This window comes from Berghia stephanieae, chromosome 3 (assembly GCF_034508935.2).
Source record: "Berghia stephanieae isolate SIO BIC M18660-M18661 chromosome 3, UCSD_Bste_1.3, whole genome shotgun sequence".
NCBI classification, from domain to species: Eukaryota; Metazoa; Mollusca; class Gastropoda; order Nudibranchia; family Aeolidiidae; genus Berghia; species Berghia stephanieae.
The window spans coordinates 3,281,073-3,302,443 of record NC_088362.1 but is presented as its reverse complement, the minus strand read 5'-3'; the positions used below and the strand labels follow the sequence as shown (position 1 = coordinate 3,302,443).

The 21,371-nt window shown below is 35.5% G+C and overlaps 1 protein-coding gene across 1 annotated transcript in view; it reads left to right on the top strand.

The window, feature by feature from the left end:
• Positions 1-18,981, top strand: part of LOC144969443 (uncharacterized) — an 89,512-nt gene extending 70,531 nt beyond the window's left edge. Inside the window, exons 4-5 of the mRNA XM_078908553.1 lie at positions 13,059-13,282; positions 18,403-18,981. Of these exons, the coding sequence (XP_078764679.1) occupies positions 13,059-13,282; positions 18,403-18,592 (414 nt within the window). The 3' untranslated portion in view covers positions 18,593-18,981. The remainder of the gene's footprint in view (positions 1-13,058; positions 13,283-18,402) is intronic.
• The last annotated feature ends 2,390 nt before the right edge of the window (positions 18,982-21,371 follow it).

Genomic DNA, 21,371 nt, shown 5'->3' with positions numbered 1-21,371 from the left:
TAGGGGTCCCACATGGCGCTGGCATATTCTAATATTGGTCTGACAAGTGCTGTGTAGGTCTGGGTTTTAATTCTTCGTGGGCGTTGGTTTATGTTCCTTTTGAGAAACCCCAGCATCCTACTTGCCCTTGCTCTGATATGTTTTATATGGATTTGCCACTTAAGTTCCTTATTGAGATGGACTCTGAGGTATTTTATGGAGTCAACATCTTGTAAAGGATGACCAATGGTCATGCAGTGTGTACTTTTGAGTCTAAGGCTATTTCTTGTTTGATATTGACATGACATAGAATTTTGATGGATGTGCCATGTATCTGACCACGTCTGGAGGGAATCAAGATCTTTCTGGAATTCATGTGCATCTGCGCTACTATCTATTGTCTTGAAAAGAAGGCTATCGTCTGCGAGCAGGTTAAGCCTTGTTTGTGGAGATAATTCGTTTCTGAGGTCATTTATAAGTATCAAGAAGTATAAAGGCCCAAGTATACTGTTCCTTGTGGTGCTCCTGATAAGACATTACATGTTTTGCTTGGGTTTCCATCGATTACAACTTGTTGCGTTCGATTGCAAAGCCACTCCTTGAACCAAAGTATAAGATTTTGCGGTTGTTCCATATTCTCTGACTGATTTGTTTTATTACCTCCAATATTCCGAATTCCGCTTTGCTCGAGTTTTAATAGTACGGCTATGTGGTCTAGTGGTATGACACTCGCTTTCGGATCGGAAGGTCCTGGGTTCGAGCCTCGCACTCGGCGCATAGTTGAGTCCTTGGAAAAGGCTCTTTACTCACATTCCCTCACCGTACTCAGGTGTAAAATGAGTACCTGGTCATTAACAGCGTTGTCTTTGTCCGAAAAATTGTAATATCGCCTAACAGGCGGCATGTCCCGTCCTACATGTTAAATGTTGCTGTTGACCAGGGACCCCTTGCAAAGCGCTTTGAGCACATTTAGTGGATATTGCGCTATATAAAGCTCAATAATAGTAATCGTTTGTGTTGTACAGTGTCAAGGCTTTAGAACAAGGAGATCAATTTGATTTTTGTTGTCTAGTGATTTTGCAATTTCTTCTATTGTATCGTTTACCTGGGTCTCGCATGACCGTTTTTTTTAACGTTTAGGTAAAAATAATTTTTTGAATATAATTGCATAGTTCATAACACCAAAAACTACAAAGCCAGAGCTTTATGCTACACGTTTCAAATTAAAAATATACGGACGATTTTAAATGTGTTTACTTGTTTCCTTGAATCTATTTTCAATACAAGAATGCAGACACTTTTAGAATACATTAGGATTGCTAGGAGCAGTTGTCGATTGTGAAGAGAATTAAACGACTAAAAATAATTAAATAATAGGAGACATTTTACTCCCAAACTCTTCCCCAGCAAGTATCAGAAGCAGTACTCTTTTTATTGTTGGCTGAACTGAGAAGCAGTTTTGAATCTAATAAATAGCACGGAACAAATTTTTTTGGACCGCTACCTTTTCTAATTTACATTAAGGAATATCATTCCCGTCTTAGTTGCATATCCCCCCCCCCCCCTTCCTCCCGAAAAAAAAAGCAACGTTATTCAACCATGTGATAGTCGGTAATTAATCGAATGAAATTAAGAAAAAGTGCGGAATAAAAATATCCTCTGTTACTTAGTTTGTATTTTGCTTGATTCATTTGGTAACGATTCACTAGCATCTCCATCAGCCAACCAAAGCCTTTACAGTAGCCCGAACTTCATGGCCATCTTAAACAATTATTTTTTTGAGTACATATGTCGCACCACTTGTAAATGGATACTCAACTATATCGTCTCTCGTTGCATTCTTTTACCCTTTTTTTAATCTTTCAATTTAATTTTTATAGCGGAAGCGAGGACGAGACACGCATGCGCACAACCAACACGACGTTCTCTCTCTAATAACTTTTCCGCCGGTGACGTCACAGACTATGGGTGACGTCCAATCAAGGGATGCTACTCTTCCGCTAATCTCATTCCCTATCGTGTGGATCCGATCCCAGAGTAAACAACCATGATCCTGTCTGTAATGGTTTAACCATGGTTTTACAACATACAGCTATATTTGTCACTTTTGAGAAATTCTACGACGGTATTTGTATTATTCATGAAGTTTGCTATTCTCTTGGTTAATCGAGAGATCACTATTCACTATTCCCCGATCCCCCTTCATCTGTAATCCATCTCCAAGTTGCTCTCGCCTGTCTTTGATATGAAATAACATAGCTCGATATTTTTCAGGTACTGGTAGGGATCCTTATCCGAGAGGAAGGCAGTTAAAAATGTACGTTTCCAATTTTTTTTTTTGGAGATGATAATTTTTCCTTGTAAATATTCTCTTTGTTATACTGTTATAGTTTTTAATTTTGAATATATTGTGTGTCATTTAAAACTGGATTCTTTGCTTGTGCCTGAATGGGCTTTTTAGTTAGATAATGTCAAAACAGGTACATTGATAGATGTCGTGGAATCTTCTGTTCTATTTTTGATACAGTCTCTTTTGTCCTACATTTTCTTTGTTGCGCAAGACCCTTGCTTAAAAAATTAACAACAAAAAATAAACAAACAAAATAAATAAAAAACAAAAACAAAACAAAACACAAACAAAAAAAAAAACAAACAAAGAAAACAAAACAAAACAAAAAACAAAAACAAACAATCAACAAAGAAGTTTGCTATCAATGATAACTCAAATATTTGTGCATGTTAATTCTTTTTTTCAAAATTTTGTTATGAATGATTAAATTAAAAGTTAACCTTATACTCAGATGACAGTTTTTGTAAAGCAAATTTACACTGAATGATTACAAATTTTGCAACAATCGGAAAGAAATGGGATGGAATTTTATTCAGATAAATGCCAGTTTTTTTATAAATCATAACAGTCATGCAAATTAAAAAAAAAAACAAGATTAGAAATGCTCAGGACTGCATAAAAAAAATAAAAAAATTGAGCTTTTATATAGCGCAATTTCCACTAAACGTGCTCAAAGCGCTTTACAAGGGGTGCCTGGTCAACAGCAACATTTAACATGTAGGACGGGACATGACGCCTGTTAGGCGATATTACAATTTTTCGGACAAAGACAACGCTGTTAACGGCCAGGTACTCATTTTACACCTGAATACGGTGAGAGAATGTGAGTAAAGAGCCTTTTCCAAGGACTCAACTATGCGCCGAGCGCGAGGCTCGAACCCAGGACCTTCCGATCCGAAAGGGAGTGTCACACCACTAGACCACATAGCCGCACACTTCAATGGGCAGAACAAAAAATGTGTGTAAGAAGGGATCGCAATATACGGATATCCTGATAAGTTGCACGAAGTTATGAGGAAAACGCTGACCAGACCAAAGCACATACATGTGATCGGCATAATAATAATAATAATAATAATAATAATATATAATAATAGTAATAATAGTAATAATAATAATAATTATAATAATAATAATAATAATAATAATAATAATAAATAATAATAATAATAATAATAATAATATAATAATAATAATAATAATTAATAATAATAAATTAATAATAATAATAATAATAATAATAATAATAATAATAATAATAATAATAATAAAAATAATAAATAATAATAATAATAATAAAAATAATAATAATAATAATAATATAATAATAATAATAATAATAATAATAATAATAATAATAATAATAATAATAATAAATAATAATAATAATAATAATAATAATAATAATAATAATAATAATAATAATAATAATAATAATAATAATAATAATAACAATAATAATAATAATAAGCATATTTATATAGCGCCTTTCGTCGAAACCTAAAAGCGCTTTAAAAAAAAAAACAAAAAAAAACAAAACAAAACAAAACAAAACAAAAAAAAACAAAAAGAAAACAACAAAAAACAAACAAAAAAAAAAACAACAAAAAAAACAACAAAAAAAAACAAACAAAAAACAAAAGAAAAAACAAAAAAAAACAAAAACAAACAAAACAATTCAACCAAGGTATCAAAACAATAGAAGAAGGACATTTCCACACCTCTCCAAAGACGCATGTCTGCACGATTTTCAGGCTGTACGTGAGACATCCGACATCTCCCACATTGCTTGTTTCATATCTTCACACCAACATTTTTCACATATATTATTATTATCATCGTCATAATCAATCAAGTTTACATAGGTCAATAAACATATATAAATATCCTATCATAATTACAGATATGTATAAATACATGAAAGTTGCTACAAACAAAATATAATATCTTGATGCGTGGGGCCATCTACAAAAGAAACTAGACAGTTTGTATTTGCTATTTTCTCACATAAAAGAAAACATATTGCTACGTGAGATATATCTTAGAAAAGGGGATAAATCTATCGTTTTGTTGATATATCGCATGCCTATAGGGAATGAGATTAGCGGAAGAGTAGCATCCCTTAATTGGACGTCACCCATAGTCTGTGACGTCACCGGCGGAATAGTTATTAGAGAGAGAACGTCATGTTGGTTGTGCGCATGCGTCTCTCGTCGCCGGAAGAGAGGTGACGTCACAGACTATGGGTGACGTCCAATCAAGGGACGCTACTCTTCCGCTAATCTCATTCCCTATAGATAGAATGCGCTTGGCCAAGGAGTTCACAACATTGCCATCCGGAAGTATAACGGACCAACACACAAACTCTGTGTAACCATGAACTTTTATAGTCTGGTTAATACAGTTTAGTGAGAACAACTCACAAACGCGGATGGCAAAAACAATAAATAAGGCCTGAGTGACGTCATCTGCATACTATCTATATTGACACAAATGAGGAGCAGGTGTACATCGCCACTAGGGTCGGTATAAACTTTTCATGTTGTAAATGGGGACCAAATATATTTCAGGTGTTAACAAGCGTTACCATGCAGCAGTCGTCGCACCACTAGTTCACTCTCAGTGTCCGTGGGTTGGAAAATCACAAACCCGTAAAGATGACCTCTTTGCACTTTGCACGTGAACTCCATGTCTAGGATCAGAATACGCGGGAGGCCATTTTGTTTACAGAGTCTTCGCCTTTTGAAGTAAATACGCATCAACAGTCATGTCGTCACTTCCCTCGTAATGACGCATGGTAACTCAGTAACTGGCTCTAAACTATCGAACAATGGCGGACGCCGTTATGAAATATTTCTCCGACGAGCATCAAAACGTATCCAGATGAAAAAAACCCCATTATAAATCTGATCATGTTTTGACTTTTACACATTCTGATCACAAGACATGTGAAAAGTTCTAGCCAGCATGAAGAATAAAAAGGTACCGATTTTCTTTGGTTAGAACCACGATGGCCGCCGTTGCTGGGCAACGTGACATCAGACTATTGAATCCAATTCGATCAAAGATGACCACTTTGCACTTTGCACGTGAACTCCATGTCTGGGACTAGGATCAGAATACGCGGGAAGGCATTTTGTTTACAGAAGAATCGCCTTTTGAAGTTAATGCCAGAGACAAACTTCGGGCTATTGACGTCGAGGTGACCGTTTCATTAAAGTAGCAAATCAAGAATATGGATCTGTAACGGTGTGTGTGTGTGTGTGTGTGTGTGTGTGTGTGTGTGTGTGTGTGTGTGTGTGATAATTGGTGGTAGAAAAACTGAGATAATTCGTATCGACCAATGACTCAACCGAAACATACACGTCAGTTATATTTTTTGATTTCATCCCTTGGTTTAACAACATCGCATCATATGTGACCCATCGTCTCAAAACGGTATTATGTCGGAATGAACCAGATGCTTAAAAGCTGAATTTAATGTCAAACTGGTCGAAAATATAAATTATTGACATTCTCACCCTAAAATATTGTGTCCATTCTCTTCAATAAATTGTATAAACTCACCACAAGTCTGATATTTCTGGCTATAAATTCAATTTTCAACATCTTAACCAACCCGACTTAATACCGTTTTGGGGCGAAGGGTCACATATACCAGTATAGTTGGTGTAGTCATATTTAATGTTTAATCGTGATATTTAGTTATTTATTTGATGAATATATTAACTCTCTCGAGTTCATATGCATGAGAATTATTATTATTATTGTTCTATTCTATTTTAGTTTCTGCTTCCTTACAAAGGAGCATACTATTACCTGCCAACCAATGTTTTGTTTATTCATCGTAAGAACGCCACTACCACATTATCCATTCATCTGTAGTGTTTCATTCATCCTGTTTTGTTGATAAAGGGGAAACCCGAAACGTTCATTTGATATGTTCTTGTTTTAAAATCGAAGCAGTTTTATATGCTGGCTAGAACTTTTCATATGTCTTGTGATCAGAATGTGTAAAAGTCAAAACATGATCAGATTTATAATGTTTTTTTTCCCCTCTGGATACGCTTTTTATGCTCGTCGGAGAAATATTTCATAAGGGCGTCCGCCATTGTTCCGATAGTTTAGAGCCAGTTACTAAGTTGCCATGCGTCATTACGAGGGAAGTGACGTTACGACTGTTGAAGCGTATTATTGGAAGCTGTAAATGGAAGTATATTACTGAGATAATATGTTATGATTATTATTATCATTATTATTATTATTATTATTATTATTATTATTATTTATTATTATTATTATTATTATTATTATTATTATCATTATTATCATTATTATCATTATTATCATTATCATCATCATCATCATCATCATCATCATCATTATTATTATGATTACTATTATTATTGTTATTATTATTATTATTATTATCATCATCATCATTATTATTATTACTATTACTATTGTTATTATTATTATTATTGTTATTATTATTATTATTATTATTATTATTATTATTATTATTATTATTATTATTATTATTATATTATTATTATTATTATTATTTTTATTTTTATTTTTATTCTGCTCTTCTTCTCTTCTTCTTCTTTCTTCTTCTTTCTTCTTCTTCTTCTTCTTCTTTCTTCTTCTTTCTTCTTTCTTCTTCTTTCTTTCTTTCTTTCTTCTTCTTCTTCTTTCTTCTTCTTCTTCTTCTTCTTCTTCTTCTTTCTTCTTCTCTTTCTTCTTCTTTCTTCTTCTTACTTCTTCTTCTTCTTCTTCTTCTTCTTCTTTCTCTCTTCTTCTTCTTCTTCTTCTTCTTCTTCTTCTTCTTCTTCTTCTCTTCTTCTTCTTCTTCTTCTTCTTCTTCTTTCTTCTTCTTCTTCTTCTTCTTCTTCTTCTTCTTCTTCTTCTTCTTCTTCTTCTTCTTCTTCTTCTTCTTCTTCTTTCTTCTTCTTCTTCTTCTTCTTCTTCTTCTTCTTCTTCTTCTTCTTCTTCTCTTCTTCTTCTTCTTCTTCTTCTTCTTCTTCTTCTTCTTCTCTTCTTCTTCTTCTTCTTCTTCTTCTTCTTCTTCCTTCTTCTTCTTCTTCTTCTTCTTCTTCTTCTTCTTCTTTCTTCTCTTCTTCTTCTTCTTCTTCTTCTTCTTCTTCTTCTTCTTCTTCTTTCTTCTTCTTCTTCTTCTTCTCTTCTTCTTCTTCTTCTTTCTTCTTCTTCTTCTTCTCTTCTTCTTCTTCTTCTTTCTTCTTCTTCTTCTTTTCTTCTTCTTCTTTCTTCTTCTTCTTCTTCTTCTTCTTCTTCTCTTCTTTTCTTCTTTCTTCTTCTTCTTCTTCTTCTTCTTTCTTCTTCTTCTTCTTCTTCTTCTTCTTCTTCTCTTCTTCTTCTTCTTCTTCTTCTTCTTCTTCTTCTTCTTCTTCTTTTCTTCTTCTTTTTCTTTTCTCTTCTTCTTCTTCTTCTTCTTCTTCTTCTTCTTCTTCTTCTTTCTTCTTCTTCTTCTTTCTTCTTCTTCTTCTTCTTCTTTTCTTTCTTCTTTTCTTCTTCTTCTTCTTCTTTTCTTCTTCTTCTTCTTCTTCTTATCTTTCTTCTTCTTTCTTTCTTCTTTCTTCTTCTTTTCTTCTTCTTTCTTTCTTCATTCTTTTCTTCTTCTTTCTTTCTTTTCTTCTTTCTTTCTTCTTCTATCTTCTTCTTCTTATCTTCTTATTCTATTCTTATTCTTATTCTTATTCTTATTCTTACTTCTATTCTTATTCTTATTCTTTTCTTATTCTTTTCTTATTCTTATTCTTTTCTTATTCTATTCTTTTCTTATTCTTATTCTTATTCTTATTCTTATTCTTTATTCTTATTTCTATTCTTATTCTTATTCTTATTCTTATTCTTATCTTTCTTATTCTTATTCTTATTCTTATTCTTATTCTTATTCTTATTCTTATTCTTATTCTTATTCTTATTCTTATTCTTATTCTTACTTCTTATTCTTATTCTTATTCTTATTCTTATTCTTATTCTTATTCTTATTCTTATTTCTTATTCTTATTCTTATTCTTATTCTTATTCTTATTCTTTATTCTTATTCTTATTCTTATTCTTATTCTTATTCTTTTATTCTTATTCTTATTCTTATTTCTTATTCTTATTCTTATTCTTATTCTTATTCTTATTCTTATTCTTATTCTATTCTTATTCTTATTCTTATTCTTATTCTTATTCTTATTCTTATTCTTATTCTTATTCTTATTCTTATTCTTATTCTTATTCTTATTCTTATTCTTATTCTTATTCTTATTCTATTCTTATTCTTATCTTCATTCTTATTCTTCTTCTTATTCTTCTTTCTTATTCTATTCTTTCTATTCTTTCTTATTCTTATTCTTATTCTTCTTCTTTTCTTCTTTTCTATCTTTTCTTATTCTTCTTCTTTTCTTTTCTTATTCTTTTCTTTCTTCTCTTACTTTCTTCTTCTTATTCTCTCTTATTCTTTCTATTTTCTTTTTTTCTCTTTTCTTTTCTTTCTTTCTTCTTCTTTTCTTTTCTTTTCTTCTTCTTTTCTTCTTTCTTTTCTTCCTTCTTCCTTCTTCTTCTCTTCTCTTTTCTTTTCTTTTCTTCTTTCTTTTCTTTTCTTTTTTCTTTTTTCTTTCTTCTTTTCTTCTTTTCTTTTTCTTTTTCTTTTTCTTTTTCTTTTTCTTTTTCTTTTTTCTTTTTCTTTTTCTTTTCTTTTTCTTTTTCTTTTTCTTTTTCTTTTTTTTCTTTTTCTTTTTCTTTTTTCTTTTTCTTTTTCTTTTTCTTTTTCTTTTTCTTTTCTTTTTCTTTTTTTTCTTTTTCTTTTTCTTTTTTTTCTTTTTCTTTTCTTTCTTTTTCTTTTTCTTTTTCTTTTTCTTTTTCTTTTTCTTTTTCTTTTTCTTTTTCTTTTTCTTTTTCTTTTTCTTTTTCTTTTTCTTTTTCTTTTTTTTTTCTTTTTTTTTTCTTTTTCTTTTTTTTTTTTTCTTTTTCTTTTTCTTTTTCTTTTTTCTTTTTCTTTTTCTTTTTCTTTTTCTTTTTTTTTTTTTTTTCTTTTTCTTTTTCTTTTTTCTTTTCTTTTCTTTTTCTTTTCTTTTTCTTTTTCTTTTTCTTTTTTCTTTTTCTTTTTTTTTCTTTTCTTTTTTTTCTTTTTCTTTTTCTTTTTCTTTTTTTTTTCTTTTTCTTTTTCTTTTCTTTTTCTTATTCTTATTCTTATTCTTATTTTGCTTTTGTAGCCATAGATGATTACAAAAGAATGTTTTCCCATTATTATAATGTGTTCAGAGAGATGATATGGTGATTGGCCTATGTCCTACAAACTCTTCAACTTGAACTCTATCAATAGCATTTATGAAAGCATTTACTGCATTCTAGTACAGCTATGTGGTCTTGTGGAATGACACTCGCTTTCGGATCGGAAGGTCCTGGGTTCTAGCCTCTTGGAAAAGGCTCTTTACTCACATTCTTTCACCGTACTCAGGTGCAAAATGAGTAATTCTCACTATACTGTATTAACCAGACTATAAACGTTCAATGTTACATATAGTTTTGTGTGTTGGTCCGTTATACTTCCGGATCGCAATGTTGTGAGCTTCTTAGCCATGCGCATACTATCTATACTATACAAACTATTAGTCACATCGGCGTGTACTTATTTGCAGGTCTGATAACCCAAATTGTTATGGGTTGATTATTGTAATGGAAATACTCTTAAACCAACGTAAAATATTGACCATTACAACGACGTTAAACCAAGCCTAAAACTGCCTCCGGCTAGTAGTAGTAAGCTTCGCAGTCCGAATGACGCTTGCTGAGAATTGTGTGATTCAGTCATGGTCGAGAAGTAAAGCTTTTCTCTCCATCCATGTTGTCAATTGTTTCCATTGGTCACGGTCCTGGGCCAGAGTTTTTAGGCTGTCAAGATCTTGTTGTGACTTTAGTACGGAGGGCAATGCAGTATTTCTTAGTTATTCAGGGATAAATTCGGCCTCATCTGAATCCAGAAATTTCCGATATGTAGAGAGATCCTGGTTCAGGGTAGTTACTATTGATGTTGGTGGTTTCCATACATTTTTGTTGCCATGAAGGAAATATTCTGTCATTGCAGTTTGGGCTGGGATGTTATCTTCTCGACGTAAGATGTGACCAAATAGCCTTAATCGCTGTTCTTTTATTATTGTACTCAGGCTATTAGAACTGTAAATATGTGCACATGACTTTGGTTAATGTATGATGTTGCTTTCTTGCGTTATAATTTTTTCCAATGATTGTTTGGAAACCTGTAAATTTGACCGTTCGTCTCAAAACGGTATTAAGTCAGATTGGTTAAGATGTTGAAAATTTAATTTATAGCCAGAAATATCAGACTTGTGTTGAGTTTGTATGTTTTATTGAGGAGAGTGGATACCATGTCTTAGGGTTCTAATGCCAGCGATTTATATTTTTGACCAGTTTAACATTTATTCGGCTTTGTATGGTGTATGGTTCGTTCCGACATAATACCGTTTTGAAAGGCTGGGTCACAAATGTCAGATTAATGGGACAGCAAAGCACAAAATTATGTACGGCTTTGTGGTCTAGTGGCTGAAGGTCCTATGTTCAAGTCTCTTTGAGGATGAGGCAACGTTTGGTCTTCCAAAAAGGCTCATTACTTTCATGGTTGCACAATACTCATGTTAAAATAGGGAATGAGATTAGCGGAAGAGTAGCGTCCCTTGATTGGACGTCACCGGCGGAAAAGTTATTAGAGAGAGAGAGAGAGAGAGAGAGAGAGAGAGAGAGAGAGAGAGAGAGAGAGAGAGAGAGAGAGACCGTCAAGTTGGTTGTGCGCATGCGTCTCACGTCCTCGCTTCCAGTGAAAGCGGCATGAGACACTTCACCGAAAGCGAGGACGAGAGAGACGCATGCGCAAAACCATTTTGACGTTCTCTCTGTAAGGTGACGTCCAATCAAGGACGCTACTCTTCCGCTAATCTCATTCCCATTAAAAGAATACCTGTCCGATTCCATCGTTACTTCAATCGATGAGAAAATTATAATAGCACACCTTACAAACGCCATGTCTCTTCTTTCTTGTTAAATGTTGTTGTTCGCTTTGAGCCCCGTGTAAAACGCTTCGCACCCATTTAACATTACTCATTTAACACACGTTTTTTTAAAAGTGACATTAAACTACAGATGGAACGAAATTGACGTCACTCAGCTCTTTGTTATTGTTTATTGCCAGCCACCTTTTGGAAGTAGTTCTCAATAAATTCTACCAGACTATAGAAGGAACGAAATTGACGTCACCCAGCTCTTTGTTATTGTTTTAACGCCAGCTATTTTAAGAATACTTCTTACTAAATGGTATAAGTCAGAGGATAAACGTCCAAGATTTCTTATAGTTTTGTGTGTTGTTGGTACGTTATATTCGGCTGACGGGTGAGTATTTTAACTAAAGGCATAGCGTCAATAGAAAACAAATATATTATGGCCTGCCAACTCTAATCGGAATTAAGTCGGGATGGACCAGATTCAGTAACTGGATTTTAAGTGAAAATTAAATATTATCACAAAATTTGAGACTTGTGGAGTTGACGACAAAACTACCTTTGTTCTTCACTGTGGAGCATGTTAATTCAAATAAAATTTTATGATTTTTAAAAACCTAACATTCAATTTTCACTATCTGGTTCACTCCAACACAATACCCGATCGAAACAGCGGGTATCGGATGTGTAGATATTCTACGTGGAATATCAATACTCTATCTCTGGACCGCGTCCTCTATCACTTCTCACTCATCCCCTCTCTCTCTCTCTCCTCTCTCTCTCTCCTCTCCTCTCTTCCTCCTCTCTCTCTCTCCTCTCCTCTCTCTCTCCTCTCTCCTCTCTCTCCCTCTCTCTCTCTCTCCTCTCTCTCTCTCTCCTCTCTCTCTCTCTCTCCTCTCTCTCCTCCTCTCCTCCTCCTCCTCTCCCTCTCTCCTTCTCCTTCTCCTCTTCTCCTCTCTCTTCTCTCCTCTCTCTCTCCCCTCTCCTCTCTCTTGGCGCTGATATAACCTAAATGTGTTGCAAGCGCCGTAAAACCATTAAAAACAAAAAACAAAACAAACCAAAAAACCCCCAAACATCTCTCTCTCTCTCTCTCTCCCCCCTCTCTCCCTCTCTTTCTCACTCTTTTTGTTTTCTTTGTTCATTTGCTTACATACTGTATTATATCACTATGTACATGAAAAGCCATTTATGTATCTTTAGTCAATACAACTTGAAAGAAAATGAAAAATGCTAAAAAACAATCATGATACGAAAATAATCACCCACAATTATTTGAAAGCCACATCCACATCCTCAAATAATATGCCCATCCGCTCATCGACACTCAATCACACCCACCCACCCACTCTCTCACTCACTACACACACACACACACACACACACAAATATGCAATTTGCTCAATCAAACATCAAATCTTATGCTCATTAAAACATGTACGGCTTTGAGGTCTTTTGCAAAGTTAAGTCCTTGAAAAAGACTTCAATCAAATTCTCTCACCGTACTCGGATGTAAACTGAGTATCAGCTGGCCATTAACAACTTTGCTTCTGTCGAAAAGAATTGTAGTATCGCCTTACAGGAGTCATGTCTCGTCGTAAATTATGTTAAGTGTTGTTGCTATTGATTAGAGACGCTTTGAGCATATTTAGTGGATATTGCGACATATAAATGCCCAATAAAAAGAATGAATTGTTTCCCCACAGAAAAGGGAATATCTACACGAGGAATCGTTTCCTGCCTGTCCTGTAACAACAGAAACAAAAATTTTGACTACAGCCCCTTTATACCGAGGTGGTGGACATATAACGGTAAAGATTGAACAGAGTCCGGGTTATGAACAATACTTTCTTGTTGTGGAATGTCTTCATGGAGAATATCAGTTTAGGCCACCCGACTGTCCAGATTGCTGCCGTGGCGTTGAAAACAGGTACGTGCTGAAAACGGACTCCAGTTGTATGTATTTTTTTATTTCTTATTTGTGACCCGTCGTCTCAAAACGGTATTCTGTCGGAACGAACCAGATGCTTAAAAGCCGATTTTAATGTTAAACTGGTCAAAAATATAAATTGTTGGCATTAGCATCCTAAAACATGGTATCCATTCTCCTCAATAAAACATACAAACTCAACACAAGACTGATATTTCTTGCTATAAATTCAATTTTCAACATCTTAACCATCCCGACTTAATACCGTTTTGAAGCGAAGGGTCACATTTACGCCCACAACCCTGCCGGGAGTAACACAAGATCACTGAAACGTTTCTTCTTTTAGATTTCTTTTATTTACCAATTCTCTCTCTCTCTCTCTCTCTCTCTCTCTCTCTCTCTCTCTCTCTCCTCTCTCTCCTCTCGCTCCCTTCCCTCCCGTCTGGTAGAGCATATCACCTCATGGGTCCATTATTTTGAAATTCAAACTTGTCTACTTGAAAATTCAAAACGATTTTATTAATAGGAGATAAAAATTATAGTCGCTGTAGTTAACGTTAAAAATCAACATTTTTCCTCTCAAGGATTATTAACTAAAACATCAAAATCCTTAAGATTATTAATTCTATTTTCATCTTTCATTTAAAATTTGAACATTTGAAATTGGAGCCCACATTTTGTAATTCTACGAATGTTTCGTAATATTAGGCAGGCCTGGTAATCTGAATGAGAACACGAACGCGTAGCCCCGGGTTTGATCGGTATTTGTTTGCTTTTGTTTTGTTTTTCTCGTTAAGATGAGGGTCATTCAAATCGATCGACATTTGAAAGACAAGTTTACTGCTGGGTGGGGTTCCTGACCTCCCATAGCGGGCAGGGAGGTACATACTGTGTCTTTTATCTGGGTGGGGTTCCTGACCTCCCATAGCGGGCAGGGAGGTACATACTGTGTCTTCTATCTGGGTAGGGTTCCTGACCTCCCATAGCGGGCAGGGAGGTACATACTGTGTCTTTTATCTGGGTGGAGTTCCTGACCTCCCATAGCGGGCAGGGAGGTACATACTGTGTCTTCTATCTGGGTAGGGTTCCTGACCTCCCATAGCGGGCAGGGAGGTACATACTGTGTCTTTTATCTGGGTGGAGTTCCTGACCTCCCATAGCGGGCAGGGAGGTACATACTGTGTCTTTTATCTGGGTGGGGTTCCTGACCTCCTATAGCGGGCAGGGAGGTACATACTGTGTCTTTTATCTGGGTGGGGTTCCTGACCTCCCATAGCGGACAGGGAGGTACATACTGTGTCTTTTATCTGGGTGGGGTTCCTGACCTCCCATAGCGGGCAGGGAGGTACATACTGTGTCTTTTATCTGGGTGGGGTTCCTGACCTCCCATAGTGGACAGGGAGGTACATACTGTGTCTTCTATCCCCTTATTTCTGTTTTCCAACATGCTTTCTGTCTTTGTCTTGGAATGAGATTACTTGGTTTTGTCCTGGCCCTGTTGGGAGTCCTGGCTTGGAGGGAAACAGTCAAATGCATAGTTATTGTTTTGGGAGATGATATTTTTTTCCTTGTAAATCATCTCTCTGTTATGTATTATTATATTTGTTATTTTTTAATGTATAATGTCAGCGTTTGAGTGTATTCCTCTTTTTTGGATTTTGTGCTTGTGTCCGGATGAGACTTATAGGTGATCTCAAACTAAGTACATTGGTGGTATGCTCTTGGAATCTACATCTGATCCCTTTTTGTTCCTAGTTCCCCTTTGTCTTACTTTTTCTTGGGTGCTTTAATTATAATTCTAGAACTTTTTACTCTCCCATTTTCTTCCTTTTCACTGGCGCTGATATAACCTAAATGTGTTGCAAGCGCCGTAAAACCCTTAAAAACAAAACAAAAACAAACAAGTTAACTGGCCATATTTAAAAAAACAAGTTTTTCCAGATTACGGCAATTAACTAGGTAAACAACTTCGACTGAGAGACCAGACTACTATAATATTATAAAACAAGGCATACAAGGCCCGCTCTTTCGGATTGTAAAATGTCGAAATTGTTTGGCACAGAGCCATATTATAATATTCGCTCATAAGGAGCACTTGGTCTAATTCCTGGCGGTTACATTGATTGCCTCTTTATTCTCTATTAAAAGCACTCGGAGGGCTTTTAAATGTTTTTGTTTTATTGTTGGGGTTGCTACGATAAAAATAGTAATCCGAGTGATGGTGACTAGCTTAAAACTTAAACAATTTTCCCCGATTCGTTGAATTAGTTTAAAACAGATTCTGGGCTACAATGGCCGGTTTTTTTTGGGTTATTTCTGCCATTACATTTGCAAATCAATTTTTGTATGACAAAAGGGCAATAATGCACTGTATAACAGAACAGATTCAATATAGATCGTCATGAAAACTCGCTATACCTACGCCATGGTGCGGTCTGTAAACTTAATTGTACAAATGCGTCAATTAAACAATCTGGCAACTTTTGTTTCAGACAACTAAAAATGATAAAAGCTACGATACCAATAATATCTACCCTTCAACCATATCGCAGTAATCAACCTCTTACTGTCTGGGTGATTATGTTTTTTTTTTGGTTCTCCCATAAGTGACTGACGAAAATTGTGTAATTTGTTCCTTTCATCGCTTAGATTGAGCCTCTTTCCCAAAAGATAGTTTTCCCATCTTTTTCTTTGACTGGTATCTCTGGTTTCCCATATTTTCCAGCAAGTGTCTTGGTAGTTTGATAAACGATCCTTATGTGTGCTCCTGTCGCTGCTGCTTCTGTTTTCTCTGCAAGTCTGTTCATGAATGCTTCCTTGTCTCTCTTCACAGATCTTTTGACTTCCTGTGGCTTGAAACTTCTTTTGTGCATTCAATCTTGAAGCTCTTGTTTGGCTTGCATTCTCTTTTCCTTTCTTGTTCTCCTCTTTTTAATAAGCCCCAATGTGATTGGACTTAGAAATTCTTTATGTTCCGATTTCTTTACACCTCATGACAAGTTATGTTAATTTCCTTGATTTATATTCAATGTGACTACGTCTATGTCCTCTTCGAGATCATCTAGAGATTGGAATCTATTACTCAATTGCAGTTTGAACTCCTCATTCTTTTCCCCATCTAGTGCATTCACCTGGAATTTTCTTCTTGTATGTGATCCGGTCCCATGCTTTCTGAGTCGGAGCTTATGTTTTGCCAATATCAAGTGATGGTCTGATTCAACATCTGCCCCTCTCCGTACTGTCACATCTTCCAATGAACGTCTGAATCTTCGAGAGATATAAAAATGATCGATCTGATCCTCTGTCACACCATCTGGTGAGACCCAAGTTGCTTTGTGGATCCTCTTATGGGGGAACATTGGTCCTCCAATCACCAAACTGTTGAAAGCACAAAAATTTGTAAATCTCTCACCATTGTCGTTCATCTCTCCCATGCTATGATGGCTCATGATACCCTCATAACCTACGTTATCTCGTCCCACTTTAGCATTGGCATCTCCCATCAATTTGTTGATGTCCTTCCTTATCAATAATTTGTAGCAGACTATAAAATGAATCTTTGTCATCAACTGTTGCGTCGTTTGTTGGGGCATAGATCTGTTCAATGTTCATGCTGATATTCTTACTCATTGATGTAAAGGACGCCATTATGATCATTTCTCCGTGTTGTTCCCATCCTCTCAGTGACTTCTGGTCCCTCTCCCTGCATATAAAATCTTCTCCCCAGACTTGAGGTGTTTCTGTCCAGATTGTATCCAGTGGGTTTCACTTACTCCAAGTATATGATGCCTTTATCTTTTCATCTCAGTCACAGCTTGAGAGCTTTTTCCTGCTTCAAAATGGTGCGAACATATCACGACGCAGTTCGAAGCTACTTTTTTGGCGAAGACGTCATCGGGTCAGCAGAGTCCTTTCGGCGTTGTCTGATGCCATTCAGAACTTATTCTGTCATTGCAGAAACTCTTCGGACGCCCAAGCAAAAAAAAAAAAAAAAGGATTTGATTTGTCTGTCTGTTTTTCTGTAACAATCTGAGTTTTACGGAAGGGGTGTTAACCCTTCGACAACCCCCCAACCTGGAGGACCAGGTGACTCAAAAAAGGGGAGCCACACACCATTAGTCGCCTTTTACGACAAGTAGGCTTGACGTTGGGCTATTCTTTCACCCCTGGGTGGGGTTCCCTACTTCCACAGTGGGCAGGGAGGTACATACCGTGTCTTCTATCCCCTTATATCTGTTTTCCAACATGCTTTTCTGTCTTTGTCTTGGTATGAGATTGATTGTTTTTTTCCCAACCCTAGCCGGAGTCCTTGGCTGGGAGGGAAACAGTCAAATGCGTAGTTATTGTTTTGGGAGATGATATTTTTTTCCTTGTAAATCATCTCTCTGTAATGTATTATTAAATTTGTTATTTTTAATGTATAATGAAATGTAAGCATTTGAGTGTATTCCTCTTTGTGGGATCTTGTGCTTGTGTCTGGGTGAGACTTATAGGTGCTATCAGACTAAGTACATTGATGGTATGATCTTGGAATCTACATCTGATCCCTATTTGTTCCCAGTTCCCCTATGTCTTACTTTTTCTTGGGTGCCTTAATTGTAATTCTATAACTTTTTACTATCCCATTTTCTTCCTTTTTACTGGCGCTGATATAACCTTAATGTGTTGCAAACGCCGTAAAACCCTTAAAAACAATAAAACAATTCTTGCACCCTCTCTATTTAGGGACCCCTCTCAAACTAAGTACATTGATGATATACTCTTGGAATCAACATCTTCTGTTCCCTATTTGAACCAATTCCCCTTTGTCTTACTTTTTTGTTGGGTGCTTTAACTGTAATTCTAGAATTTTTTGACTATTTCAATTATTTCCTTTTCACTGGCGCCGATACGGCCTAAATGTGTTGCAATCGCCATAAAACCCTTTATAACAAATTAACAAGGACCTCTCCTTGTTCTGAGGCATACATGTTGTTACTTTTTCTGCGTCTGGTATGATAGTTTAATTTTCACCAGGCACCTCTTGGTAGATGGTCATGTAAATATTATTTTTTAAGGGAATACGATTATTTAAACCTCTAACCACTTAACGTTATTTCATGTTATCTCTCTTCAAACAGATTTGACTCACGGTGCATCAATGTACACGTTCCAGTTCCAGCCTTTGTTCGAATGCCTGATCCAAACAACTCAACAGGATGGAGCAGTGAAATAAGTTTTAGAAAAGTTATGATATCGTCAGCCTGTGAATGTAGATTATCCGTGAGACAGTTAGATGGTTTTGACACATTTGGACCAATCATTGGATAATGACGACACGGGACAACGGGAGATCACTCTCTATTCAAATTTGACTTTAGCCGATACCATTTTCATATTGTTTCTCATTGACATGCCTCATAGTTATCGAACATAACTGCGTTCCATCTTTATAATTTCTCAGTTGTGACGAATAGTCTTGTGTGAGTGACAGTCAGACGTATTAGCAATCAGAGCAGCCACTGCTGACAGGAAAAACTAGTTGACGTCCCGGAATCGATGCGCATGCGCAATACTTTCAACGTTCAGTTGACTAATTTGGTGCTGTGGTGTATGTTGTTTTGTTGCCAAAGCAGACCATGAATAAGTTATCTCAATTCGGGAATATAAATTTTAGGTTCCGAATTCTGTTTTACGTCAGAACGGGTAATGAGTACGTCACGTCTTCGATGATTCTCTCTCTCTCTCTCTCTCTCTCTCTCTCTCTCTCTCTCTCTCCCCCCATCACCCTCTCAGTTCTCTCTCTTTCACTCACTTCCTCCTCTCTCCGCATCTCCCTCTCAATGCTCTCTCTCACATAACCTACACACACACACACACACACACACACACACACCCACAATTTCACATAATATCATACATGATTTCTATGTGTTCTTACAGTATTCTCTTATCTAAAATGAGTCAGCTACCGTATAAAAGAGAATCTAACCTACTTTTGTTATGAAAGGCGACCGGCTCATTTTAAAAGTTTTATTCTATTCTATTTTGTTTGAATTTACAACTCTACATTTAATTCCCATTGAAATTATAGTGATAGTAGGAATATGCATGCAATGATTAAGAACAATGCAGTTTTTAAGAGATTATTTGACATTCAAGCATAAATCACCAAATTTACAATTATTTAAAACTTTTCCCCAATTATTTTCCCCTTTACTGGCGCCGAAAGACCAACAAGTTTTGCTAGCGTCGTAAAACCCCTAAAAGCAAACAAACATAATAAGATAACTAATGTCGTCTTTTACTTTTTGGAAGATTTGCTGCTGGGTAGGGTTCCGACCTCCCATAGTGGGCAGGGAGGTACTTGCTGTGTCTTCTGTCCCCCTGTACCTGTTTTCAATTGCTTTCTGTCTTTGTCTTGGAATGAGATTACTTGGTTTTGTCCTGACCTTGGCTGGGAGGGAAACAGTCAAATGTATAGTTTATACTTTTGGGAGATGATATTTTTTTCCTTGTAAATCATCTCTCCGTTATTTTTTTTTTTTAACATATGATTTGTAACCATTTGAGTGTATTCCTCTTAGTGGGATCTTGTGCTGGTGTCTGGGTGAAACTTTTAGGTGATCTCAAACTAAGTACTTTGATAGTGTGCTCTTGGAATCTACATCGGTTTTCTATTTGAACCAATTCCCCTTTGTCTTACCTTTCCCTATGTCCTTTAATTGTAATTCTAGAACTTTTTACTATTCCATTTTCTTCCTTTTTACTGGCGCTGATATGACCTTAATGTGTTGCAAGCACTGTAAAACCCTTAAAACAGATTTGCTGCATTTAACTGCGTTATGGATTTATAGAACAGACTGTAAATTTGCCAGAGTATTATAATAGGCTATGATTAATACGTCCATTATTTATTGACAATATCACAATCATGTCATCGTTTAATTTATAAATTGAAATCCAAAGTTCTCAAAAACAATGTTGTGGGCTATTTAAATCTAGACTAGAAGTCTAACTCAAATTAGCATAATGTCGTGATTATGACATGATGAATGTATATGCTCGTACTGAGTTCGTCTGATTACAAACACTCGTGAGATTGTTTTTGAGATCTTTGATGTCCTCTTTCTTTCATTTCATGCTTTCTCAACAATGAGACAATCATTTACTTATTCATTTGATTTATGAATTGATTCATATAATTTAATTATTTATTCAACTTGTAATTTTTTAAGTTATTGGTACTGGGTGGGGTTTCCGACCTCCCATAGTCGGCAGGGAGGTACTTGCTGTGTCTTCTATCCCCCTATATCTGTTTTCCAATTGCTTTCTGTCTTTGTCTTGGAATGGGATTACTTAGTTTTGTTCTGGACCTGGCCGGAAGGGAAACAGTCGAATGTATAGTTATAGTTTTGGGAGATGATATTTTTTTCATTGTAAATCATCTCTCTGTTATGTACTGTTTTTTATTTATTTTTAACATATGCTTTGTAAACATTTGAGTGTATTCCTCCTAACTGGTGTCTGGGTGAGACTTTTAGGTGATCTCAAACTAAGTACACTGATAGTATTCTCTTGGAATCTACATGCGTTTCCTATTTGAACCACTCCTCCCTTGTCTTACTTTTTCCTCAAGTCCTTTTAATATCACATTTAGAATGTTTTTACTATCCAATTTTCTCTCTTTTTACTGGCGCTGATGTGACTTGAATGTGTTGCAAGCGCCGTGAAACCCTTAAAAACAAACAAACAAAAGATATTGGTAACGATTCGTTCATGCACAAGCAACAACAATGTCCATAAATATAAGTACAAAATTATACCTCATTGTAGTGATAATTCAAATGTGTGTTATTTGGCATACTGTCGTTTTATTAAACAACACAGTAAGTGCTATTTGGTTAGCATTGCATATTCTGTGTTTTTAAAAACAACGGCAGCATGGCAGGGTCACCAAATGTCGACAATCAATAATTTCTCATTTTGTGTCTGTAAATTTAGAGGATAATGACTTGAACATCATTTACCTGATATTATGGGACTTGCTTCACTGTGGTCAAAAACTGTTTGAGAGATTATATGTTCTACCCAAAGTCGGGGTCTTTTG